This window comes from Mycotypha africana, assembly GCF_025528875.1.
Source record: "Mycotypha africana strain NRRL 2978 chromosome Unknown BDF20scaffold_3, whole genome shotgun sequence".
NCBI lineage: Eukaryota > Fungi > Mucoromycota > Mucoromycetes > Mucorales > Mycotyphaceae > Mycotypha > Mycotypha africana.
This window is the reverse complement of record NW_026515727.1, coordinates 896,772-922,405: the sequence shown is the minus strand read 5'-3', so window position 1 is coordinate 922,405 and position 25,634 is coordinate 896,772. Positions and strand designations below refer to the sequence as shown.

General features: G+C 38.7%; 8 protein-coding genes across 8 annotated transcripts; 4 read left to right on the top strand and 4 right to left on the bottom strand.

Moving 5' to 3' along the window:
• Positions 1 to 1,347: 1,347 nt before the first annotated feature.
• Positions 1,348 to 2,931, top strand: BDF20DRAFT_833780 (WD40-repeat-containing domain protein; the record flags this gene model as incomplete). Its single annotated transcript, XM_053078680.1, has 2 exons — positions 1,348 to 1,629; positions 1,720 to 2,931. 2 exons carry the CDS (start codon positions 1,348 to 1,350, stop codon positions 2,929 to 2,931), a joined length of 1,494 nt encoding a protein of 497 aa, XP_052938056.1.
• Positions 2,932 to 3,504: 573 nt separating this feature from the next.
• On the bottom strand, positions 3,505 to 5,979 carry BDF20DRAFT_805404 (Sodium/hydrogen exchanger family-domain-containing protein; the record flags this gene model as incomplete). The annotated part of the gene is made up of 8 exons (XM_053076492.1): positions 3,505 to 3,998; positions 4,080 to 4,637; positions 4,720 to 4,778; positions 4,886 to 5,073; positions 5,154 to 5,272; positions 5,357 to 5,586; positions 5,664 to 5,767; positions 5,860 to 5,979. Coding segments are annotated over 8 exons (1,872 nt in total), but the record flags the coding sequence as incomplete, so codon positions are not given.
• A 957-nt stretch (positions 5,980 to 6,936) lies between these two features.
• On the bottom strand, positions 6,937 to 8,115 carry BDF20DRAFT_905258 (uncharacterized protein; the record flags this gene model as incomplete). Its single annotated transcript, XM_053083137.1, has 3 exons — positions 6,937 to 7,373; positions 7,480 to 7,968; positions 8,067 to 8,115. 3 exons carry the CDS (start codon positions 8,113 to 8,115, stop codon positions 6,937 to 6,939), a joined length of 975 nt encoding a protein of 324 aa, XP_052938054.1.
• A 2,197-nt stretch (positions 8,116 to 10,312) lies between these two features.
• On the bottom strand, positions 10,313 to 11,776 carry BDF20DRAFT_816822 (uncharacterized protein; the record flags this gene model as incomplete). The annotated part of the gene is made up of 3 exons (XM_053077195.1): positions 10,313 to 11,003; positions 11,124 to 11,192; positions 11,397 to 11,776. 3 exons carry the CDS (start codon positions 11,774 to 11,776, stop codon positions 10,313 to 10,315), a joined length of 1,140 nt encoding a protein of 379 aa, XP_052938053.1.
• A 507-nt stretch (positions 11,777 to 12,283) lies between these two features.
• On the top strand, positions 12,284 to 13,469 carry BDF20DRAFT_986168 (transmembrane protein 14C-like protein). The gene is made up of 4 exons (XM_053085210.1): positions 12,284 to 12,502; positions 12,569 to 12,654; positions 12,943 to 13,135; positions 13,215 to 13,469. Exons 2-4 carry the CDS (start codon positions 12,585 to 12,587, stop codon positions 13,252 to 13,254), a joined length of 303 nt encoding a protein of 100 aa, XP_052938052.1. The 5' UTR covers positions 12,284 to 12,502; positions 12,569 to 12,584; the 3' UTR covers positions 13,255 to 13,469.
• A 4,495-nt stretch (positions 13,470 to 17,964) lies between these two features.
• Positions 17,965 to 19,120, top strand: BDF20DRAFT_858841 (uncharacterized protein). The gene is made up of 2 exons (XM_053080433.1): positions 17,965 to 18,490; positions 18,569 to 19,120. Exons 1-2 carry the CDS (start codon positions 17,988 to 17,990, stop codon positions 18,903 to 18,905), a joined length of 840 nt encoding a protein of 279 aa, XP_052938051.1. The 5' UTR covers positions 17,965 to 17,987; the 3' UTR covers positions 18,906 to 19,120.
• Positions 19,121 to 19,157: 37 nt separating this feature from the next.
• BDF20DRAFT_986165 (uncharacterized protein) lies at positions 19,158 to 20,720 on the bottom strand (the record flags this gene model as incomplete). Its single annotated transcript, XM_053085209.1, has 8 exons — positions 19,158 to 19,670; positions 19,692 to 19,747; positions 19,845 to 19,861; positions 19,921 to 19,934; positions 20,030 to 20,058; positions 20,176 to 20,335; positions 20,444 to 20,482; positions 20,510 to 20,720. The coding sequence occupies 8 exons, from the start codon at positions 20,718 to 20,720 to the stop codon at positions 19,597 to 19,599; spliced, it is 600 nt and encodes a 199-aa protein (XP_052938050.1). The 3' UTR covers positions 19,158 to 19,596.
• Positions 20,721 to 22,141: 1,421 nt separating this feature from the next.
• On the top strand, positions 22,142 to 25,619 carry BDF20DRAFT_816139 (GNAT acetyltransferase 2-domain-containing protein; the record flags this gene model as incomplete). Its single annotated transcript, XM_053077130.1, has 4 exons — positions 22,142 to 22,249; positions 22,333 to 22,424; positions 22,489 to 22,783; positions 22,869 to 25,619. The coding sequence occupies 4 exons, from the start codon at positions 22,142 to 22,144 to the stop codon at positions 25,617 to 25,619; spliced, it is 3,246 nt and encodes a 1,081-aa protein (XP_052938049.1).
• Between the last annotated feature and the right edge of the window lie 15 nt (positions 25,620 to 25,634).

The following is a 25,634-nucleotide window of genomic DNA, read 5'->3' as shown; positions in this document are numbered from 1 at the left end:
CATACTTCCTTTTAAAATCAGCAAACCCTCTATTTCTCCATCTTCCAACACTTTCATCTTATTCAATCACGCTTTCCAAAGAGGCAAAATTATAACCGAAATTTTGAAGAGAAAGCAAAGATCAATAAATGGAGATAATTTTACTGTATTATACTCATTCCATTTTGTTTACTCAAGACTTGAAAACAATGAGTCTTATCAATCAGAAAAGTACTGTTGCCGCAATGATGAGCGGCCCGTCTATACAAAGAGCTGCACGAAAACTATCCCCTCCACTATAGTAAGTCTTTTCATCTAAAGGGAAGGTGAGATCCGCCGCACCCCTAATTGGTTTGCTGTATAAATAGAAACAGCAGGCAACACAAGGTTGATTAGAAGGTTGACAGAACTGAAAGAAGCAGAAGAATACATCAGCTATATGTTTACCTCGACCATCTTGACTCATAATTCTCCTTTATGTTCATATACCAACCCATCCAGCGAAATGTGCAATAAGTAAATGCACTTACACCCAGCATTGAAGCCATGTTCACAGACCATATTTTTAGATTTTAATTGCTCGTAAATCGCTTTATTGTTAATAGCCATCAAAACGATAATGGACCACTTATACTGTCAGAAATACTGTTCGGGTATTTCTGATAACAGTTATACACGTAGGCCTGAGTACAAAGATAAATTCTCAGTGGTTGAGAACATGCTAGAGCAACAGAAGATAAAGGGACTTCTTATTGACGTACAAAGCATAGGTAGCAACATATCACATTGTACTCTCGCCAAAATCTGCAATATAACTTCAATACATGCTTTAAAATTCTCTTTTACGTAAGTACAGTATAAGGTTTGGTGTGAATACTTGTTTGTAAAGCCTATTGAGTTTTTTGTTGCTATTGAGACTGTTTACTCTTTGTTTCCACTTTGTTTTAATTACGTGGCGCTTTGTTTATATTATAGCGTGAAACCTTGTGTAGCAATTCTTAATAGTTGAAAACTGGAATTATGCTTACAAAGATCCAGTTAACGTTTTTACAACAGTTCCAACATTTGAGAGCTAGACTGTGATGAGACAATGTAAGCTACGTAGCCAACACCATGAAATCAATTGTTCACTTTTTGTGGAGAAGGTTTCGATGTCTGTTTTCAATTTGTCTAGGCAGAAAAAAGCTGCTGATAAGGTCACCAGGTAAAGAATTTCCTTTCTTATCGTTTATTTATTTTCAGGAGTTGGACTGGCATTGTAACCGCATTTCCTGAAATTTTTTCTTTTTTTTTGTCCTTCTTCCCTTTTTAGCTTCAGCATTTTACACCTTATTGTTCAAGACACGTTTGAAAAAGTAAAAGCTAACTATGTCTCAATCCACTTCAATGCCACCACCAACAGCATTAAATAAGTCTCAGAAAAGACAACGTTCGTCTTCAAAAGACGCCACTTCCTCCTCGTCTCAGCCAACAGCTGGTCCCATGGATAAATTTATTCATAAAAAGGCTAAAACTGGACAATCTACGTTCCAAAGAAGCTTCTCCTCATCATCTGCGTTAGACCATCATTGTGGTAACTTTTTACAATCGCCTTTACCAAACCGTAAAGGGAGTACTAAAAAGATCAATGATATAACAAATAAGAGTGTGGTAAGTCCCCTTTAACGAACAATAAAAAATATTACAATGAAATTAGCATTTTTTTAACACAACATTCTTTTCTTCCTTTTTAAAAAAAAGTATGGCATGCTTTTTTCTTCTAAGAGCTTTGATTCGAAAGCAGAAGCAGTTGTGGGTCTGGGTGCTTCTGATAACGAATTAAGAAAGTTTAAAGAGAAAACTCCTAGCAAGCCAGTTCATGCACCACGTCTTGCTTTACCTGTAAAAGACGGAGCTCCTACACGTAAAATTGAAACAGAGGCTCTTCATTCCTTATCTGCGCCAGGTCTCGTAAATGATTACTATAGCAATGTTCTTGATTGGTCCAAGAGTGAACTTGTAGCCATTGCCCTTAACAATACTATCCATTTCTATAATGCTAAGACTGGTTTCGCTTTCCCTCTTGATTATGACTTTGATACTGATATTGGCGCCCTTGCATTCCGCAGTGATGGTCGTATGCTAGCTGTTGGTTGTGAAAATAATGAAGTACATCTCTTTGATGTTAAGCCGAGACAAAACAAGACGGTTGATACCCATTTGGTTGAACTGAAAAAGACTCTTCGTGGTAACGGTCAAGACGGCAACATTAATGCCCTCGCTTGGAACCCAGTCCGCTTGAATTTATTGACTGTTGGTACTGATAGGGGCGTTCTCTTACATCATGATGTACAGTTACCACACACCCTTCTTAAAAAGGTCACAGATGCTCATGATGGTGACGTCTGTGGCCTGAAATGGCGCAACGATGGTCAGTATCTTGCTAGTGGTGGTAACGACGCTCTCGTCAAAGTCTGGGGTATTCGCAGTCTCTCAGCCCCCTCTTTTGTTAGAGAACGACATATATCCGCGGTAAGGGCGCTTGCTTGGTGTCCTTGGAATAGCGATCTGCTTGCCTCTGGCGGTGGTAGAGATGATAAGAAGATCCATATCTGGAACATAAAAACCGGTGTACGTGAAATGACCTTTGACGCTGGTTCTCAGGTTACCTCCATTCATTGGTCAAAGCACTACAGAGAGCTTGTGTCCACGCACGGTGCTCCCAACCATTATATTTCCATCTGGAGTTATACCAAAGACAAAAGACTCATCGATATACCAGCCCATGAAAGTCGCGTTTTGCATGCAGTCATGAATCCCAATGGTCAAAAGCTAGCCACGGTCGCAACCGACGAAAAATTGAAATTCTGGGATATCTTCTCTTCTGACAAAGCAGCTCTTCCAGATGAGAGTATTCCAGCAGCTGTCCGTCGAAAGCATGAAATTGCCAAGATAGCTGAACAAATCCGTTAGAGCTCCATCCTTTGTTTCACACCGTTTCCCTTCTACTTGATTCCAATTAATTAATATCTTTTCTAACTTATGCACATATCCCCTGTTCTCTTCATTCTCTTTAGCAAATAACTTGTAAATAACAAATAACGAATTCAAACATCCTGACTACTGTTCTCTTCTCAGCTCGAAGGTTTTCTGTGTTTCTTCTCTCACAAATAAGGATTTATAATGTAGAACAGTGCAGTTTATTATGCATTCAATGAGGAAGGGATAAGGAAGGTAATGATACGTCACGAGGAGAGCTGTGTAGCACATATGGTATGTAAATATGGAGTAAAGGGTAGATCATATGTATTATATGGTGTTTAGAGCAAGTTAAGCGCTTTCTGTTGGTCGAGTATGTGTCTGCTGGTTAAAACTATTGTTGGGTGCTTGAATAACAACCAAGCTAGCCAAAGTCCCTGCTGACAATATTCGGTAGGCTACATCACCCAAAGCAGATCTGAAACCTCGACTATAATTAGTGATGTGTGCTGATGCATCTGGGGTATAATTGTGTGAAGTTTGAGCCGTCGTTCTTGCATTGATGGATCTTCCTAATACTACCAAGTCATGTTTTCCTAAAGGCTCCTCAAGGTCATCAAATAAGGTACTATAGTCATCTTGAGGAGAGGTGGAAGATGCGTGCCGTACGTAACGCATCATAACGTTGGATTCAGTGTTATCAGCGGAGAAGAGTGTACTTAGGAGTTCGTCATCGGTGCTTTCCTCAGCATGCAACTTGTTCAATGTATTTCGAATGGAAGCGTTGGACGCATAAGAGTTAGAAGTGATATCATCAGCACTACAGGGTCGTAATACAAGAACATCAGCACGGCGATACATTTGAAGGCGAAGAGCAAATAAAAGAGCAGCACGATCATCAGGTCCTCCGTAGGTTAAAGGCACAATGATCTTGAAGTTTGTTTGCTGTTTAGGGTTGCCGTCTTGAATGTGACCGAACCCACGATCTATGAAAAGACCTACTGTACAGTGGGAGATGGAATAGGCAGCTGACGCGAAATCTGCGTCAGATAACTGATATGCTGAGGACCAGTAATCGTTCACAAGTTGTTGTTCCAAAGGGTTGATTTCTCCAAGTTGTTGTTGTACTGATTGAGTGACACGGCTTGTTGTACTAACCCAAGGTAATAGAATAACATCAGCTGAAACAGCCTCACCATAATCTGCTACTGTACGGATGAACTCTGATGGAGAGCGGAAATCGAGTCGTGTTTGTAATGACTCAATACCGATTAGGCTTGTGAATGTTCTTAATACATTAAGAACTGGGTCTTGCCTTTGTGTTTCGCGGATGTCTTGGAGTTTCATAACGTCAGAGGTACGCTGTGTAAGTGGAAGTAATCGTAGTGCATGTATATCAAGATGACTTTTGGTGATTTTCAACGGTGCTATAGAGTCTTCCTTAAGCAAACGAATCAATGCCATCATAGAAGGTACTGAATCGATACGGTTGAGCATAGTTACAATAGAGTAATTTTGGTCAAAATCGAGTCGCGAGCCTGTTTTTACACTAGGGTCTCTATTGTCAAAATTCACTGATTCAGTATCAATAAAGTAATTGTCTGCTGTTTGCTTTTGATACCATTCAGGGTATAACCAGAGAACGGCTGGCGTCGTCATAAACGTTGTAATGAGTGCCATCACCACCATGATAACGAAGACTATAGCGTACAACAATCACTTGTTAATGATAAACTAAAAGGTCAATGTTTGTAGTATTTGATTATTAAGATAAACACGCACTCTGATCATTTAATACACCGGCATCGTGACCGATATTCAAAACAATCAACTCGACCAATCTAAGTTCAATTGGAACAATGAAACAAAGGAATGAAGTTCAGGTTGGCTTTTGTCATACCTCTACAATCAATATTTCTGATTTTCGTATTATATCTTTATACTATACCCCTTACAGCTCATCAAAAAACCAATTGTTGCTGATTCCCGTGTGGTTAAACCAGTCAATTTTGCGGCAACTGCACATCCCACGATCTTACCAAAGCATGCAACCACAATGACACAAATAACGTATCCCCAAACTATACCTGAATTGAGTAAACCAATTTGAGTTTTTAGGCCTGAAAGCGTAAAGTACTGGCAGATAGATAGCAAAGAACAATCAGAAGGTATTTATCTTTCTGTTGTATTTCAAGTGAAAAAGAAAAAGCACTTACCAACGGTAGAAAAATAATATTGACAATATCTTCAATTTTCTCTGTGATTTTGATGGCGAGGTCGTTATCATGCGGAATGATAACTCCAGCGAGAAACCCACCGAAAATCGCATGAACACCTATTAAGTATTTGTTTCATAGTTTGGTATATGCAATATTATTTCTTTTCAAAGCTGTTGCTTCACTCTTGATTTTGTTCTTACCGATAATATCCGTTACAAAAGCTGATATAAGCACCAGGAGAAGGGTGACAAGCATAAGTAAAGGTGACGGTCCTCTTTCAAAGGAATCTGTATAAACGCACAATCTTCGGTATAAAGGAGCAATTAAGACGATCAAGAATACTGCGAAAGCTGCTGTAGATAGAAAGACATATAAGGCTTCTAGGCCACCCGATGAGTTTAACAAAGCTACTACAAGTGCCAATAATACCCTAGGAAGCGTTTGATTCACACTTTTGATTAAATTTTGATTTCTTCACATTTTCCATTTAGTTTTTACAGAGGTTACCATGCTGTACAATCATTCAACAGACCCGCTGACATTGTGATTACACCAACTCTTGTACGCAATAGTTTGAGTTCAGCTAATATACGTGCCAAAACAGGAAAGGCCTGTAAAAGTCAGGAAACACAACATCATCAGAAATCTCTTTGTGTGCGCGTAGTTGTTTCTTGATTCATGCGAAGATTCAAACATAACTTACGGTAATTGCCATAGCCACACCCAAGAATAATAAAAAACTTGAGAATGGGATTGAATCGTCATGCTGCAATTTATACAGACCAACACTAACTGCTGCACCAAGGCCAAAGGGGAGTGCCATACCAGCTACAGCAATAGATAGGCTTTGCTTCCAATCACGCTTCACAATGCGTAGATCGACTTCGAGTCCAACTTGAAATAAGAAGAACACAAGGCCCAGAGTGGCGATGAGGTTCAGAAAGGGCAAGGATGCGTTTGGAAAAATGGTTTCTTGGAAGTGTGGTATTCTTCCCAAGACTGAGGGACCCAAAATAATGCCACCAATGACTGTTTATGCGAAAGTAAGGGGGTACTTGAGGGTTAAGTGTCTTGCTTCTTAAATCAGATTTTTGCTAGTACTAACTGCTGATTCACTCACCTTCAGCTATCACGCGCGGTTGTCGTAGGTAAGCAAGTGGAATTGCTAATAATCTGCAGAATAATAATATGATGACAGCCTGTGTTGGTGGACAAAATAAATCGATACACAATTGAATTAAATGCTTCGATTTAAACTACACTTGTATCTGACTGATTCTTACTTGTATAATGAATAATGTAATAGGATTACTTGTGGAAACTTCGGTAGGGTTCAATCCTGAAAAAACACCTGCTTGTGGTGCTGCTTTCGATTGGACGTCCATGGAATTGATAGTATAACCCCTGCTAATATGATATTATTTTCCGAACAAACTCGCAATAATGAATAGTTCACAAAACAAGGAAAAGAAATATAAAAATTGAATAAGAATTCATTTTTTATATTTTTTCATCTGCTTAATATCCCGTTGTCGAAAAACTTGTGTAACAAGAGTTTAAGCTCTGAAATTGGTACAGTGACCTTGAGGCATCATTTGATAAAATTGTTTTGTTTCTCCACCATCTATAGAGCACTGACCAACAATACATAAAATTGAAACATTTGGTGTATGATTTTAAGAAGAACTTTATCTAATGTGTGAATGTCTAACGTGTATGCAAGTGATGGTTTTTGAATTTGAAAGTGAGTGATAACCTTTGAAAAACGGATGAGATCTATCTAGCATTCAAGCTCTGATAAGTATCTTTCGGCATCGAGAGCAGCCATACAACCAGAGCCTGCGGAAGTAATAGCTTGGCGGTAACGCTTATCTTGCACGTCACCAGCAGCAAAGAAGCCTTCTACATTTGTTAGAGAAGAACCAGGTACAGTCTTAATGTAGCCCTGTTCATCAAGATCAACTTGACCTTTCACCAGTGAGGTAGCGGGAGTATGGCCGATAGCGTAAAATAAGCCGCTGGCTTCAATAGAGCCTTTTTCTCCAGTTTCGGTATTGCGGAATAATACTTCAGTAAGAACATCACCATTACCAATGCACTCAATAGGAGAAGTCTTGAAATGAACTTGCACCTTGGGATGATTCAATAATCTGCTGGCCATCACTTTACTAGCACGTAGAACATCTCGGCGGACAAGAACATGAACTTTGGATGCATCTAATATAGCATTATCGAAAGTTTTGTCGGTTAGAATATTATTGAGTCTGACAAGTAATCGACGAAAACAAAAAAATTTATCCTTTCGTCTGCCAACTATACTTACATTTTGTCAAATAAATTGCTTCTTCAGCAGCTGAGTCGCCACCACCGACAACAACAAGCGGTTTGTTTCTAAAGAGAGGAGCAGCGCCATCACATACTGCGCAAGCAGAGATGCCATTTTGCCAGTACTTGCTTTCACCGGGTAAATTCATGCGCTTCGCTGACGCACCTGTAGCAAAAATAATGGCGTCGGTCGTGTCGGCTGGTACCTCTTCGTTCTCACTGCCTTCACGCCATAATTTAAAGGGACGAGAAGATGTATCAACTTTAGCAATTGTTTCCGTTTCGATAACTGTACCACATCTAATGGATTGTTCGCGCATTGAGTCCATGAGTTCACTGCCAAGGATACCCGTGGGGAAGCCTGGGTAATTCTCGACATCAGTGGTAGTTGTGAGTTGACCTCCAGGGGCAAATCCGTTGGCCATCATGCCTTCAAACATAATAGGTTGCATTTGTGCACGGGCAAGATAGATAGCAGCAGTATGTCCTGTACATATAATATATTTTCAACGAGGAAAGATGAGAATTTGATGTTTATGAAAACCACGCGTTTTTAGTTGAATACTTCTATGTCAATTCTCTTACCAGCTGGGCCGGATCCAATAATTGTTACACGGTGATGGTCAGGAGCCATAATGTATTTAGTGTAAATGTAATAGATAAGAACTTTGATTATTTCAAAACTTAAGCTTTTTTTTTTTGCAAAAAAGCTGCTGATTATATATACCTTTTCTGTCATATTAACGAAGCCAATCAAATGTGCCATTCATGATTTGTAAAAAAAAAAAGGTACAGAATTTCAAACAAAACATGAAAATGTCGAATTTCTTCGAATGATTGGTTAGAATAAAGGATTAGTAAGATATGAATTGTCAGCCAAGGTCAACTATGATTGGCGAAAAAAAGTCATGCCTTATTTTGCTATTTACCTTCGGGTTTACATAATATAACAACATCACTTCCAGACGGGTTTGAAAGCCTTAAAATCGTCAGCGCGAGCACGAGCACGATACTATATGTTGGCCGATATTAATGATCCCAATATTGCTCTGGGGAAGACCGTCAGCAAAGAAAACAATGTGAATGTAGAGAGATCTCAGTCAAAAAGCAGCTGAAGGTTAGAATACTCAGGTCAACTACCTCCTTAGCAGTAAACAATAATTTTCCAGAAGTGAATAATTATTGATCGTATACTTGAGCAGGAATTAGAGGTGGCCTTAGTCAGAAAGTCGTTTGACTGCACTGCCTTCGGTTGACGCACTATTATTACAATGGAACAGAAGAAGTTGCCTGTAAAAAGTTGGAACAAAAATCGTTGTCCAGATCATTTGATTACAGCTGCGCATAAAAATTGCATCAACACACGTTTAGTTGATGATGTTCAGCCATATTGAGACGGCATTCTAAATAGTTGACAAAGGAATTGGAATGCCAAAATCGCCGTTGAGTTACCATTAAGAAACACAATGCTTCTCCAACTTGATGCCCTATTTTTGAGTCTGTGCGAGAATTCCGCAGAAGTTTGCAAATATTAATCTTTGACACAATACATTCAACTACCATCGTATATTTTACGAGAAAGCTTCTAACAAGAAAAGAAGGAAACAGCCAAAGAGAAATGCAAAATTAGCAGTAGAAGGACAAAGGCTGTTGCTCCTTGCAACAGCAAATGAAATTGATATTTTCACCAGTAAGCCAGAGGCCAATCTTACAATTACTGCTCACTAGTCAAATTCATAAAACAAATTTGATATAATGGATATTGATAAAACTATGGTGAAGAGCTACCCGATCATCACCAATATTGAAAATTTGAAACTTATGGTGGCAAGACTGAAAGTAGAAGTTGCAGAGGTAGGTACCTACTTAATAACTCGCACATTAATGCTAGTTGAACAGTATGAAAGAAAAGATGAAGCGTGATCAATTGAACATTGCTAGCTGTGAATAAGATACCTTCTTATTACCAGTACGAGAAACTCAAGAGACAAAGATAACGTAGAGCGAGACATTCGCCTTTATTTGGATCCTATTGTTATTAATCTTTATTAACTGAACGATTTCATTACTTTTCAAAATGCCATATCCGACTTAAACAATCAACAAACAGTGCTGTCAATTCCGCTTGCAGTATACGTCTAGATGTACACTCTGTTGTTCGACGAATGTTTTGCAATGGAGCTTAGACATGTGAAACAATAATTTGCAGTCTCTATTCTTATGGCAACAATTATACATAACGGTAAAAAAATATTAGGAGCCATTGACGATCCTAAAAGGTTCTCAACCCCGCCTTTGTTAAACTAAGCGTAGCTTTTTCCGCCAATCAAGGCTCGTCTTTAAACGACAATTGATTTCTTATCCAGAAAAATCAGTTTAACATATCATAGATATTAGAGTAATTTCAGGCTTTCTACAATTAGAAACCAATACAAGCTAGTATGGAAAAAAGCACACAATTCACAACTACTTCAGGCAAATTGAATATCTCGACTTTAAGAGCTCTAATAAGCATAAAATAAATAGCAATTTTATTACTTTGGAACAAATAAACTATAACATGAATTTTATTAGGCGAAATTGAATAAAAAACCTCTTGTCTTTTTTCTCGTCAAAAAATGAGTGGAATGAAATATAGGTTACTTTTCTGAGTAGCTTTCTATTTAGGGTTACAAAAGAAGGAAAGGAGAGGTGTTTTAACATGCAGAAGAAGTAAGGTAGAGAGAATATACAGGAATGAGTGATGAGAAGAGATTAGGATGAGTTAAACAAAAACAATAGATAAATGCGCGCGCTTCTAATATATATTTTTTTTCTTTTCTTGGGTTGAATTACATAATCACGCAATCTTCTTGTGAGGAAGATCTCTTTTTACCAGTGGGTTTTATATCTTGCGTTACTACCTTTCCATGCAGTTTCTGTATAGCGCGTTTATCGCCATTTTTAGCTGCTTTCTGATACCACATTTGTGCCTCTGTTGGATTCTTTTCACAACCTATCCCTGCTTCGGTAAAGTAACCTATAGCGTATTGTGCCTTGGGTAGATCCATTTCTGCTGCTCGCCTTGCCCAAGTATATGCATTTTCGTCTGATTGTGGCAAGACGCCTGGCGATCCTACCAAATACCAAGCTGTCAGCGCAAAACAAGCATCTCTATTTCCCTTTTCAGCGGCGATGGTATAATAGTGAATAGAAAGCGCAGGATCAGGCTGACAATTGAGCTTGCCGTATTCATAGCATTCACCCAGCTTAAAGGCAGCAGGACCGTGCCCCATTTCAGCAGCTTGATTCAAAAGCCGTACAGAATATTCTATGTCGACATACACTACGTTTTCAAATCCAGTGGTATGCAACATGGCGAGTTCGTATAATGCTTCAGGATACTCCGGTGTAGCTGCTTCAGCAGCTAGACTTAGCCACTTTACGGCTTCTTTAGGGTTTTTAGATACGCCTAACTCACCATTCTTATATGCAAATGCCAATCTGTTCATTGCGGCAGGATGACCCAACGAGGCTGCTTTTCTATTGTATCACATTACACAAAATTGGAATAGAATAGATGAAAAATTCTATGAGCATTCGATTTTTCCATCCACGATAACGATAGCATAATATTTTCCCAACTTTGGCATAAACCCTTACTTGTAAAACAACTGTGCCTTATCTCCATTTTGACGGCAACCAAGTCCTTCCTCATAACATTCTCCAGCTCTATACATCAGATAAAAAAGAAAAATAAAAAAAAAAAAATTTGAAAATCAGCCCAACTTTTGCCCAACAAAAAAATTTGAAGGCAACTAAATAACCATCTTTTGTTTTGCACATGATAAAACACGCATATACAACAATAGAGGGACAACACCAACACACAACACGATTTTTAGAAAAAAGAAAGAACCCATGATGATTGCTTACCTTAAAGAAGCATCTGTATGGAAATGCTTGGATGCTTGAACGAAAAGTGTGAAAGCTCGATCATAATCAGGTTTGCCTTTTTTATTGAAAAGGCCAGCGGTATATAATTTTCCAAGTTGGTATTGTGCGTCGGCATGGCCTTTGGCAGCCAATTGTTTCAATAGTTTTTCTGCCTCTGAAAGATATCCCTTCTTACTAGCATCGTCGTCTGGCAACTGATTAGCAGCTTCAACCATAAAAAGCGCAAAGTCAACTTGCATTTGAGGGTTGTTCGTCTTGGAGACATTCTGTTTGTACATGTTGAGGGTTTGTGTATACGTTAATAATGAGGCGTCTTTACCGGGTTTTAAATGTGAATGATCTAATAAATGTTCTGGCATCGACGCAACACTCAGTCGGCTGTTTGTGTTCAAGCTCGTTGTACTACTGCTGTTGCTGTTACTTCTCATTTTGGGTGGGTTGGCAAAGGAAGAGCTAGAGGATATAGTATTAGGTACAGATCGAAGGGAATCGTCGTTTACTGAGGAACTCATAGATGAACTTGCACTGTAGGTGGGCGAGATGGTTTCTGGTTGCTGTTGGTTCGATGATTGCTTGTTATTCAATAAAATGTCATCTGCTTGCCTTTCTTCTAACTCTGTTCTGATTGGATCTAATCCTGACGTGATTGCCATAGGTTGCATATAATAAATGAGGCTTATTAAAGAGATTGGTTTGTTTCTAAGCTTCTGGTACAAAAGGCAAACAAAAAAAAAAGAAGAAAAACACCCTAAAGAAATACGAATCCCCTTTTTTTTTTTTCTTTTAGGTCCACCTTTTCTAAAAAAGCTCTCTTTTTTCGGCTTTGCTATTATTTAATTTTTTTTCTTTTTTTTTTTGTCTCATATTTTTTAAATTGAAGTTCATTTGCCTCGTAGAACACCGAAAAGGCTACCGTATCTTCGTTTATGCTGTTCGGAGACTGAATTTCTGTGTTAGATTCCACAAAAACCAGTCTGAACAAAAAAGTGTTGTCCAAAAAAACACGTTTTCCTGTAGGAAATTCTACGTCACTTGCAGAGCGGAAAATTTTCCAGCTCACACAATGACTTTCTGCATCTTTTTTGGTTGGTCAATCCTTTTTTAATTCAATTTCAACGTGTTTGTATTAATCAGCTTTTGTATTCTGAAAGTTTTTGAAATCTCACAATGACTGACATCGCAGGTTATGCTTATGGCGCCATAGTATTTGCTGGTGGCTTGGTAGGATATTTGAAAGGTAAAATTGGACAAAATGCGGCTTTATAGAAGGAATTGGGTAAATTAGGACAGTTGAAAGATAGAAATGCTATTGGAACAGAGGTTAGAAAGATAGGCAGAAAGAGAGATAGAAAAGTGTGTGTATGCATTTGCGTGAGCGAGCGAGTTGGCGAAGGGAAATGTGGGTGTTGAGGGTTCTGTGATTACAACAAGAATTAGGATGGGCAGAAAGGACAAGTTGATACCCTATGGTCACTGACTTATTCAAATTACTTGCATTATTGTTGCCATTGCGTCTATTCCTTAGCTGGTAGTTCAGTATCATTGCTTTCAGGCAGTGTCTTTGGTTCTTTGGCGATGTTAGGTGCTTATAACGTGTCAAACAATCCCAAAAATGTGTATGTAGGCTTCTTAACGAGCTTGGCATTGTTCATGGTAATGGGACAACGTTTCTATAACGGAAGAAAGTTCATGCCAGCCGGCCTTGTCACAACGCTTAGGTAGGTTATTTGGAGATGGCTTATTTGCAAAGTCGCATACGTTATTAACGTATTTACAAAATTGTATGTTAATGCATAGCTTGATTATGTTTGTACGCTACGGTATGCGTTTGATTTAAGCAAAACAATGAGCACGCCTCTTTTCTTCAGGCACAGCTCAATGTGACGTAAATTGATATGATAGTGTGACTTTACGCTTAAAGTATATAACATGATGTGTCAAGCACTTTTAATAAACTGCATCCTTTAGACATCGATCCTTGAGAAATTGTACTAACGCGTTTCGGGTCTCATTTCTACCGACAGAAACCTTATGCATGATCTGTATCTTGATATAAATCTATTTTATGACCGAAGCGATAAGGATGGGGTTAAGAAAAAGTGTTGAGTATGGATGAAGCGTGCAAACAACATGGAAAAAGCTGGTCCAACGCTTTTTAGTGTTGCACACAGAGCGCAAGTTGAAATTCTATTCTAAAGAGCAAAGGCAAGTACTGTTGTTTGCTTAAAACTGCGCAATACTTTAGGAAACACAGGAATACCATTGAACTTGGAATGTCTTTGGTTATGAAAAATGATTTGTTATCAATACCTATAAGCTATCTTTTTAATGGACCTTCAAACGGTCATTGCTGTACAGCGCGTTCCAAACGAGAAGTAAAGCAACCAGTCTATCAAGTAAGAGGTCTGTGACAATGATATACAGAATAACGCGTTGCCTCTTCCATACATTGCCTTATGAAACCCATGTAAAATTAAGGTCTGGCGTGATAATTGCAAATTAGAAAAAAAAAGTAGAGTTGCATATTTAGAAATAAGTCTCAAAACATAATCGCTTTTGTAAGTTCCGTGATAACCTTACATTGCAAAGCTCATTTAATGTTTCGACTTGCTCCTGTTCATTTTTTCATAAAGCCAGCGCTCCATCACAAGAGAGAGAGAGACTTTTGTACGTAAGCTTTATTATGACGACACTTGACACTCACTATCAATCGAGTGTCCTTGGAGCAAAATTGCTAGTCATATCTTGAAGCTTGAAGAAAAACGCTCTATATTTCTTTCTGTCGGTTGACATGTAAGGGAGCTGCTCCATCGTTTGCAATCTACCACAATTTGTCGAAAATAAGTTATTATCAGAGATATGAACCAGTTAAACAGACGTTCGCTGAAAATCATCAATTCTTTGGACGTCTGACACTTATTTAAATTGGAACGCTAGATATTGTCCAGGGAAAAGATAAACATGGCCCCTGCACAAGGATGACACCAAATCTCTGAGACGGAAGCTTTACACTTTAGGCGATGGCTATTATTGTAGGACAAGATCAAAAAAGGAAATCAACATAAGCGAAACAATGCAGGTACAAAAGTCAATTTTATTTTTGTCGCGTATCAACGACGTACAACGTCCAATGGCAGCGCAACGAACCTTGATGGTCCAACAGTTTTCCATGGCAAAAGAAAAAAGAACATGGTGGCGCGTTGATTACTGTATATGAGCTGATATCTTTGTAATGGTTTGAGAAAACAATAATCTTGTGAATTCGAATGAAGCTATCATCAGTAATTTTAGTTACTTTTTGAGTAATTCAGCAATGAAAGCCAAAGTGGAATCAGTCAGCATACACAACAGTAACTCTAAGCGAAGGAACTTTTGCTGCATGCTATGTGGCTTTCATATGCATGAACAATATGAAACGAAGGCTAACATGAATAGCGGCATCACCCTTTGTGCAAATAATGCAATATCGTTTTCTTATTATTCTCATCTCGTTTCTATTCAATCATTCATAGCCTTATATCGTTTGTCTACTCTGTGTCTTATATAGTACTGTATTGTAGCAAAACAATCCAGTATAACAGTTACCTCTGATGTTCGCGTTATTACATGTTTGAGTGAGCAGTAATTCAAACGAAGAACCTAAAATATATAAGGAAGATCCCTATAGAAAAGAATCTAGGGTAGATGATCAGCGAGCTCAAATATATAAGCATAATTATTAAGCTTTATAACCTTGCTTTTCATTTTCACCGTATCTTGATCCATGATCCGCATAAATAAAGGCCTTCAGCCTTATCGTGCAGATACTCAGGATTATTCTATAAATTGTGCCGGTTAAGGTGATGCGAACGAGCTGAAACAAATGGTCAAACAATGCAAAAATGAATCGTGTCTGGAGATGTATATAGAGAGAGTTACTATTGAACGATTTCATTTTTCAATCATTGTATTAGCGGATTTTTTTTATGAGTCGTGGGCGTAAAGAATTGGCTGTTCCAATTTTTCAAACACTCGCTCGAATGCAATCAACATGATTATTATTCGGCTTTGTAAGGATGTCTGGCATGTTCTGTTTGATAATAAACAGTCCTTGCAAATCGAGTTATCTAGTGGCCAACAGATGCTTTTTTAATAGCATTTCGTGTGTAGAAAACGATTTCTTTTTCTTTATTTTATCGGTCATTAAGGAGGGTATAGTAAGGATCATGTCGCATGATACACTGTTCAAATTTATGATAAACACATCACACTCAAAAGATGTACTAGTCACATAAATCTCTACAGTTGGCTGATGCTACAGTTTTTTCTCGATTTCTCCAACGAAAAAGTTATACAAGTGATCACTAAGGTTCAAAGCTCTTTTGATTTTGCATCTTCTCGTCGTCTGATAGTGGGTTGGTGAAGCAGAGAAGGACGTAAAGCAAGTCCGCTTATCATACGTCTGGCGTGTTCCAAGAACAAATATTTGTACCTGTTCAACGAGCTGCGCCCGTGATGATGGTGGCTAAAATGGATCTTGTATCATCTCTCTCCAGAGTTCGGAATTACGGGCATAATTTAAGCCTTGACCAATAGTTTGCGTGTGTTCAAAAAAAAAAGAAGTTAGAAAATGATTCAAGGTACCCAAAAAAGAAAAGAGGTAGTATTACGATACCTTGGGTTGATTTCGTTGGGAAATGCGACTCAACTACTTTTGGTTCTTCACTGGAGCATTGTTTGGACAGGGAAGCTCGATGGTGCGTGATGGCAGTTTGGAAAAGTTAATTTTAAGCACTGTTTTAGGCAATAAAGGACTAATTAATCATCTTTTCTGCCAAGCCCTTTTGATGACTAAAATGGAGTTTTTGATCTACAGCCTATTTGAATTGGCGAAGTTATAAATTGATATCTGGGATGGTTTATACATGCTGTTGGACAAGTAGGGTAGCCACCCTTATGCTCAAAATTCCCATTGATGGGCTCTTGTTAAGCCAGGTGATCCTAGTTACGCCCTTGGATAGTCGATGATTTGAAAGATATGTGCTCCTGATGTCGAATCAAGGAAAAAAATCGCCTGCGAGCAGGATCTTTAAAATCTTTTCCCGGCAGTTCAAGTCTCTTTTTACATTTTTTGCAACGGAAATTCCGCCACACAATGATTTATTCCATGTAGAAAAAAGTTGAACAAAGAAACAAATCAGAAACCTTTTTCAAAGACGAACAAGCCCCTTCAAATGGAAAAAAGAAAAAAAAAGTCGACGGGCCTACAGCTTCTACTCAGATGGTACGTCTTTTGCAGATCTATAGAACTGCACAATGCTTCGATGGGTTGGAAGAGAACGATTTGGTTAAACAAAAAAGCGGGAAGGAGCACAACATATAACTGCAAGAAAACCTTAATTAAACCAGTTTTGCCTTGCTCTCTGACTCCGCGTGTGCATGATATAATATCCAAGCAATGGAACATATTTAGCCGCCTTTGATGGTTATACGTATGTAATAGTGAAGTCGGTCATGTCCTTTATACTAAGCATTCGGGCATCTTCGCCTTTTCCGGAAAAAGCGTATATATTTCAATTTTTTTTTTATTTTTTTTTTCCAATTTTTGGCCGATTATACACCATGCAAAATAATCTTTTTTTTTTCTGATCTGGCCTTTATTAATCCGAATAAAAAAAGCCTCCCCCATCTCTGAATTTCCTGATCCCTTTTTCTTTTCTTTCTTTTCCAACATCCTTTTTAACTTTTTTTCTTTCTTTCAAATCATCAATATCCTTTCTCTTTCTTAGATCTCGATCCATCTCTTTCAGGCATTTTGTCTTTTTTTTCTTCATCAAGTTTATTTAGCCTTCAAACATGGATATTGCTGCCCTGAATACACCTGCAACACCGCCTTACGATTTCCAGCATTACTCGGCTGAGCCAGTGGAACCAAACATCACCCAAAACATGAATAAAGTTCATAGTAGTGATCTGTATTTTGATCGTCCAGAGTCTTCGGAAGACCACGCCACCACCGTTACTCAATCAACAACAACTGTATTGCTCAATGAGACAGGAACACCTTCAACTGTTTTCCCTCGAGTTTCACCTATGTCCATACCATCCCCGCCAGAATTACTCGCTAATAATACTTTGGACAATGGAGACGTGAATACATCATCTTTGTCTTCTGTATCATCATTATCGCTAAGTGACGATGATACGATACACAAAAATAGAAAAAGCACACCTTATCGATCACCAGCAAACATCATCACGGATCCCGAAAGCGTAGTTTTTCAGCTTGAGCGTAATTTCTCTCCTAAAATTCTGAGTGGTCGTACGACTCCCACCACGATGAAAGATCATGGCCTTCTGTGGTCACTTCGTCAGCGTGTCATGTCTTCAAATCAAACTAACCATTGTAACATGCTAAAACAAAAACGCAATATAAAACGCAGACTCTCTGCTCCTTGTTCTGAAAGACGCGTAATGAAACCTACGAAAATCAATATGCCTAAACCTCAATGGCTGAAAAATATCATCCTCGAAGATGAAGAGGACGAAGAAGTACAAAACGAGAATGAAGAGGAAGAAGAAGAAGAAGAAATGGAAGAAAAACTCGCTGCTCAACCAATGCCGCCTCATGATCATCCATCGAGTCTCCTTTCCACCCAATATCAGCAACTCCACAACAAACATCCTTTGAATAACAACAACCCTACGTACACATTGCCCAACTATGCTCCTTCAAATAGCAACGCCTTTTCTTGGCACCCTGACGCAAATAATGGTGCCAACATCTCTGTCATACCAGAAGTGAACCCTTTTTACCATCCTCGTCTTCATTCTCATTCTCACCCAATGACTACTACCACTGCTACTTCCGCTACCCCTGCCCCCGAGTCATCTGCTTCCGCTCCACCACGTCGTAAAAGCTCAAATCACGGTTCGTCAGGTCGACCCACTCGTGTCAAGGGCCCTTGCCAAGCCTGCCATGAGACTTCGGATGGTTGTATGCGAAAAGCTTTCCATTGGCCGTTTGCAGTCAGTACGACATACAACGATAAGGGAAAGCCCTTTGTTTACCTCTGTAACAAATGCGGTCTTAGGTAAGATTATTTATTTTTCTTTGTTTTCAGGTCATTTATTTCAGGTTACTTAAATAGCTCCATTCTGTCCTCTCTTAGATATAATAAAAGTGGCGGTTGTGTTTGTCGCCATTGTCGTTGGGTCCTTTGTAAGGAAGAAAAGCGTAAAGCCATGGAATTTATAGAGCTCATGCGTCGCTCTCGCCCGGACGGTAGAGTTGACCCAGAAGAGGATATTGAAAACTTTGTATGCGCTCCTAAATATTGGAGCTGTGGCCATCCATGGAAAGTAAGCTGGGTCTTGAATACTGAACATGATGAAGAAGATGAAGACGAAGATATGCCTAGCCGCAGTCATACGAATAGTACGAGCAGCATTCACATTCCCCCTATTGCTGCTGCCATTGCTCCTGCTTTTTATGTTAGTAGTGCTTAAAAAACTGAACTGGCCTGCGTTGTATTCCTACTTTTGCCTTTCAAATGCTTCTACTTTATCGAACGCACACACGCACACACGCACACGGTACATGGCACACACCCAAGATTCCCTTTCTCTTGAAAATCTCCTTGTTTATATGAGAAAAATTCCATATTCCCCTTCCTTTATACATAACCACCCACTCTTTTTTGTACATACACCTTATACACACATCTCTTTTCTTTTCTTTTCTTTTTTTTTTTTTTTACCCATTGCGTCATACCTATTTCAGCAAACTCGCGCAGACATCTATCTTTTCTCATTTGATGAATAAAAAAAAAGTACCCATAAACCATTTCATTCAAATACAGAGGCGGATCAAAAATTCTTTCGATTTAACCGAGGTCTCACAAGGAAAAATAAATAAGGCGCAGAAACGAAAAGGGCTCGAATTAAATCATGAAAGATCGATTGGTTCCTCGTTTTTCCAACAAAGAAAGATCCCAGCGGTAAACATAATGAAAAGGCAGTGAAGGCGGACGATAATACATAGTATAACCCGTGCTCGTGTAGCTGTTTTAATTAGCATTTGTGTAGACTTAAGTTGAGAAGTTATCAACTTTATACGCATGATCAGCCGTGAAGAAGGGGGTCAATACACACACAGCCTATCTTTCTCCTTCTCTCTCTTCCCTTCTCTCTTTTATTTTTAATGTTGTAGTAACACAGAATCACAAAATGTTGGAGTTGAGATCAAGAGGTGGGCCATGATCTCATACAAAACTAATAACAGCAGTAATTTACCAGCACACCAAAAGGAATCCGAAATATATAGAGGCCCGGTAGAAAATATAAGCAGACTGAAGAGAAAAAAAAAAAAGTAAGCATAACTTCTACACTCATCTAATGCTTTCAAACTGCTTGAGTCATTAAAAGCAGGCTATTAAGGCAAAAGACCTCGCTGCCACACCATTCTATTATTATATCATTAATCAGTACTAAAATTTACAGTGAATGATTCCTTTTTTTTTACCTTCTTTTTCTGTGCTACGTACAATATAAGACAAGGGCGTTATTAATTGAATAATGAAATCATTTTAAGATATCAAACCTAAATCAAGATCAATGAGATATAAACTCACATGTTTCAAAAAAGATGGTTGGTCTTTTCCTATACAATGAAACTATATTAGTTCTATATGTAAATTGCATCGAATAGCGTGGAATTTTATTGTCAGTAGCAAATCCTGTTCAATGCTACCGTAAGAGAGCTATTTGCTATCGTGACCTAAAGTTTAGGCTAAAACCTTGTTCTGGCTGTTCTTCCTTGCCTTCTTGTTTAACCTTTGTTGCAATGCACGTATGAACAGTTCCTGATCCATCCATTAGGTAGCTAGAACTAGCAAAGTCAAAACAAAGGCCATCCATCAAACCGTTCAACTTTTTGACTTAATTACGATATGCATACTATACAATTTAGCCATAGATAGTATTTGTAAATTTGCAAACAGGTGGACCATTTTTATTTCGTAACAGTGGCGAGCCTAATCTCTTACTAACTGTACCAGCATCGTTTGAAACAATTGTATCATTTTCTAGTTTTAGGTTTCATTATGTAGCACTTTGTTTAATATCTTGTTTGCCAGACAATTTGGCTGTCAATTTCCCTGTGTTGCAAGAGCCACTCAGTAAACTCCCATTTTTGCAATGCCTACTAATGGCTTTAAAAGCATAAATATTGACATTACTCCGCGTTGTCGCTAAGGATAAATAATACGCTGCTCGTTCCGTTGATTCTAATGAGTATACTGTTCTCGTTTTCAAACCTGCCATTTTAAAAGCATTAAACCGCCTCAATTTGAGGAACAAAATATATGTGCCTTATTTTGCATCCAAGCAACGTTAATTCGTGTTTGTCAAATGCGGATGCACATGCTGCAGAACAACGGCCAATATCGTTTCTGCAGCATATATGTACAATATCTTTCGATAATTCGACAGAACTTATTTGCACAAAAGTCGAATTCGGACAGGGTTTGATTGATTACTTGATTTAGACCATCAAACAAGGTTTCTAGTGCATTTCATATGTGGCACGGCTTTATGTAATTGACCCTTATGTTTGCTTGAAAGAAAAAGTAAACCTCATTTTGCTCAGTGCTCACATTTTTATTGCTCGTATCAACTGTTTCTCACTACGGTGAAAAGAAGTAAAAGCAGTTAAAGAGGGTATACTAAGACTTCTCTTCGATGTTTGACCTTGTGAGCCATAATCTTCCACTTTTTCACATGACTAGCTAGTCATATTAAATACTGCGGACACGTATTAATAGGAAGACTCGAGTGTTTACTACGGTTTGAGACTAAAAGATGTCCAGAGCTCACAATTTTCTTTTCTGCAAATATAAGGTCTGTGTAGTTTTAAGCCTGCAATAGTTATGGTCAGTTATTCACCTAATAGTCAAGATTGCAGATGCGTGTATTTTTTTGTTACATATTGTACAATTATTGTGTTGAACTGATATATCTCTATCCTGAGGAATTGCAGTACTACTTCAGCTTGATCATATAACAATTGATACTACACGGTTGTTTGTGCTCCCTGTAACAATAAATTGATCTAGCATTCAATACCTGTAACAAAATATAACTAAACAACCTGCTAGAAACAAGCGAGTACCACTCACTAAAAACATTACTGTTTACACTGTCAGTTTAATGGTTCTTCTGATTTTTGTTCAACGAAACTTTATGATGTCAGCTTCTTATCAACTTAACAACCTCCCACAACATTCAAGATCATCGAGCTAGTCATAATGCGATGCCGGTAATATGAAATTCACTACCGTCGCAATTGTAGTCAATGATGTATAGCATTAAAAATGCTATTCAGTAATCAACGAAAAAGCTGTCATGAACAATGCACTATTCCAACAGCCGTCTACAGTTGGTTAACATACTGGTGGCAGTCGTTACGCTTGTAACATTAGCACCGGTTCACCTTATTGCAGAAATTTAGATTTCGAAACAAGATGAATGCACAGAAAAGCATTTTTACAGCATCGCTGAGCTGCTTGTTTTCAGGCACGGAAAGAAACTCACAATTACGACATTCATGCAGAGAACAACAATACGAAAAAAAGTCACGTCATATCCTTTTTTGGCACGATCCCCAGCCTTCGAATCAGCTTAAAAAAGACCGAATTATTATTTTCAGGAAATCAAGCTTAAAGTTGAACTGATCTGCCAACTGAATGGTTAAAAAAGTAGTTGATTCGCGTGTGCACACACTAATTAAAAACTGTGTACAAACCAAGCACAGATCGTTTTTTGTAGTCGTTGGTGATAAAGGCAAAGATCAGGTAGGAGCGCTTTACATTGTCACACTACCCATAATCGCCAGACTCGCTTACGGAACAATGTCTTTTTACATTTCTTCGAGTAGGTTGTTAATTTGCACTGGCTTCTATCACAAGCCCAAGTAACTGCTCGTCCCTCTGTACTATGGTGTTATAAGAAAGAACTTGGTTTTACAAGGTAGGTTAAATTGTATTGCAGCTGATTTAAGAATATTGACGTAACCATTCAATAACTATCATAGTCACCGTAAGAAGCGAGAGAAGAAGATTAAAAATGATATTAAAAGAGGCATTAGAGATGTGAATAAGGAAGATCCTTTTGAATTGTTTATTACCGTGACCAATATTCGCTACTGTTACTATAAAGAAACACAAAACATTCTTGGTAATACTTACGGCATGTGTATCCTCCAAGATTTTGAAGCCATTACACCCAACACTTTAGCTCGTACCATTGAAACAGTTGAAGGCGGAGGTATGGTAGTTTTATTGTTGAAGAGCATGAATTCTTTGAAGCAACTTTATACTATGACAATGGTAAAATATCCGACTTTGCAGTTTACAAAGACAGGGAAATTGATAAGCTGACATATAAACATCTCTCCTCCTAAATGTGTATTAGGATGTTCATAGTAGATACCGTACCGAGGCACATAGTGATATTATTGCTAGATTCAACGAACGTTTCATTTTATCACTGGGATCTTGTGAGAGTTGTTTAGTTGTGGACGATGAATTAAACGTCTTACCTATCAGTATGGGCAAGCATGTAAAGCCATTACCAGTCAAACCGTCCGACGAAAAAACACCCGAGGAAATTGAACTTGCAGAATTGAAAGAATCACTGGCCGATACAGAACCAGTTGCATCTCTCGTTAAGGGTGCTCGTACCATTGATCAAGCAAAGGCAGTCTTAACATTCATTGAAGCAATCTCAGAAAAATCACTTCGTAGTACAGTTACTTTAACTGCCGGTCGTGGTCGTGGTAAATCTGCGGCTCTCGGTATTGCAATGGCATCAGCTGTTGCATACGGTTATTCCAACATTTTTGTCACATCACCTAGCCCTGAAAATCTAAAGACCTTGTTCGAGTTTGTATTCAAAACATTCGATGCACTTGGTTATGAGGAACATCTTGATTATGATATTGTCCAATCTACCAACCCAGACTTTAACAAAGCTATTGTACGTGTCAACATTTTCAAACAACACCGTCAAACTATCCAATATATTCAACCTCAGGATGCTCATGTTCTTGGACAAGCTGAACTTGTGGTTATTGATGAAGCGGCTGCTATTCCTTTGCCTTTAGTGCGTAAATTGTTAGGTCCTTATCTTGTTTTCATGGCCTCTACCATCAATGGTTACGAAGGCACAGGTCGATCACTCTCACTTAAATTGATTCAGCAATTGCGTGAACAATCTCGTGGCTTTGCGGGTAAAAATAATGATGATGCAGAGGGTATTGTTGTGAGCCGTGATTCACAGTCAAAGAAGGCTGAAGGTGCTGATGCTAGTCTTAGTGGTCGTACTTTGAAGGAAGTCAAGTTAGAAGAGCCTATTCGTTATGCACCCAATGATCCTGTCGAAAAATGGTTGAACAAATTGTTATGTTTAGATGCTACTGTTGTATCGAAGAACATTCAAGGTTGTCCACATCCTTCTGAATGCGAGCTTTATTACGTCAATCGCGATACACTCTTCTCTTACCATCCAGTTTCTGAAACCTTTTTGCAGCGTATGATGTCTTTATATGTTGCCAGTCATTATAAGAACTCTCCCAACGATTTGCAATTGATGAGTGATGCTCCCGCTCATCATTTATTTGTTCTTTTGCCTCCTGTGAATCAGAATTCAAACAGTTTACCTGATCCTCTTGTCGTCGTACAAGTCTGTTTGGAAGGTGAGATTTCTCGTCAAAGCGTTATCAACTCCCTCTCCCGTGGTCAACGTCCTGCTGGTGACATGATACCTTGGTTGATTTCTCAACAATATCAAGATGATGACTTTGCTAGTCTTTCAGGTGCCCGTGTTGTACGTATTGCCACACATCCCGATTATTCTAAGATGGGTTATGGCTCAAGAGCTCTTGAGCTGCTCACCGATTTTTATCAAGGCAAAGCCAACAATCTAAGTGAATCCACAAGCAATGGAGATGACTCACTTCCTCTTGTCCACGATTACGAAATCGAGAATGCTAATCTGAAGACAGATCAAGTGAAGGTTCGAGACCCTAGCAAGATGCCACCTTTGCTCACTAAATTGGAAGAAAAGCCTGCTCAACGTTTGGACTATCTTGGCGTATCTTATGGTCTCACACCCGCTTTGCATAAATTCTGGAAACGTGCTGGTTTCGTTCCTCTCTACTTGCGTCAAACTGCGAATGAATTGACAGGTGAACACTCTTGTGTGATGATCAAGGCTCTCACAGATACTGAGGATTCGCGCGTAGCCAATGCAGCATGGCTTGATGCTTTTGCTCGCGATTTCTCTAAGCGTTTCTTCAACCTTTTATCCTTTAACTTTAGAGATTTTACTGCTGTTAACGCCCTTAGTATTATTGATGCTGCACGACAAGGTCAAGACACTGAAGTTGAAGGTGGACGTGAATTGAACAAGGACACTTTGTCGCTTTTCTTCACTCCTTATGATTTGAAGCGTCTTGAATCATATGCCAACAATATGCTTGACTACCATGTTATTCTTGATATGATTCCCACCATTGCTGAATTATATTTCAGAGGAGAAATGCCTGCTGATATCAAACTCTCCGGCGTCCAAAGCGCTATATTATTGGGCATTGGTCTCCAGCGTAAATCTATTGACCAATTACAGGAGGAACTATCGCTTGCTAGTAATCAAGTCCTTGCTCTCTTTGTCAAGATTATTAGAAAGATTTCCCAATACTTTGCCGATGTTGAATCGAAGGAAGTCGCAAAGACTGTTCCCTCACTTAGCAATAGTAAGAAAGTAAATGAAGAGGCAGGAGATAAAGAGAGCACATCAGCAGCCAAGCGTAATGCAGCAGACGATGACGCTTGGAAACCATTGAAAGAGAACCTTGAAGAAGATTTAGAGGAAGCTGGAGACGAAGTTATAAGCGAATTGAAGGCTAAGCAAAGAGAGTTGATCGATTCTCTCGATTTAAGTAAATACGCCATTGGTGGTACGGACGAAGACTGGGCAACAGCTGAACAACGTGTAAAAGCTTTAACTTCCGGCAAAAAGGGTGGTGTCAGTTCTGTGGTTAGTATCAAGAATGAGAATTCATCAAAAAAGAGAAAACTAGAGAGTGCACAACAAATGTCTGAAAAAGAAAAGAAACGCCTCGAGAGTAAGGTCAAAATGTCCAAGAAAGCTAAGCGTTCTTAGACAAGAAAGATTTAG

Coding starts and splice junctions, on each gene's coding strand:
- BDF20DRAFT_986168 (XM_053085210.1), top strand. CDS start 12,585: ATGACTGACATCGCAGGTTATGCTTATGGCGCCATAGTATTTGCTGGT. Junction 12,655..12,942: donor CTTGGTAGGATATTTGAAAG/GTAAAATTGGAC, acceptor TCTATTCCTTAG/CTGGTAGTTCAGTATCATTG. Junction 13,136..13,214: donor GGCCTTGTCACAACGCTTAG/GTAGGTTATTTG, acceptor GTTAATGCATAG/CTTGATTATGTTTGTACGCT.
- BDF20DRAFT_858841 (XM_053080433.1), top strand. CDS start 17,988: ATGGAAGAAAAACTCGCTGCTCAACCAATGCCGCCTCATGATCATCCA. Junction 18,491..18,568: donor TGTAACAAATGCGGTCTTAG/GTAAGATTATTT, acceptor GTCCTCTCTTAG/ATATAATAAAAGTGGCGGTT.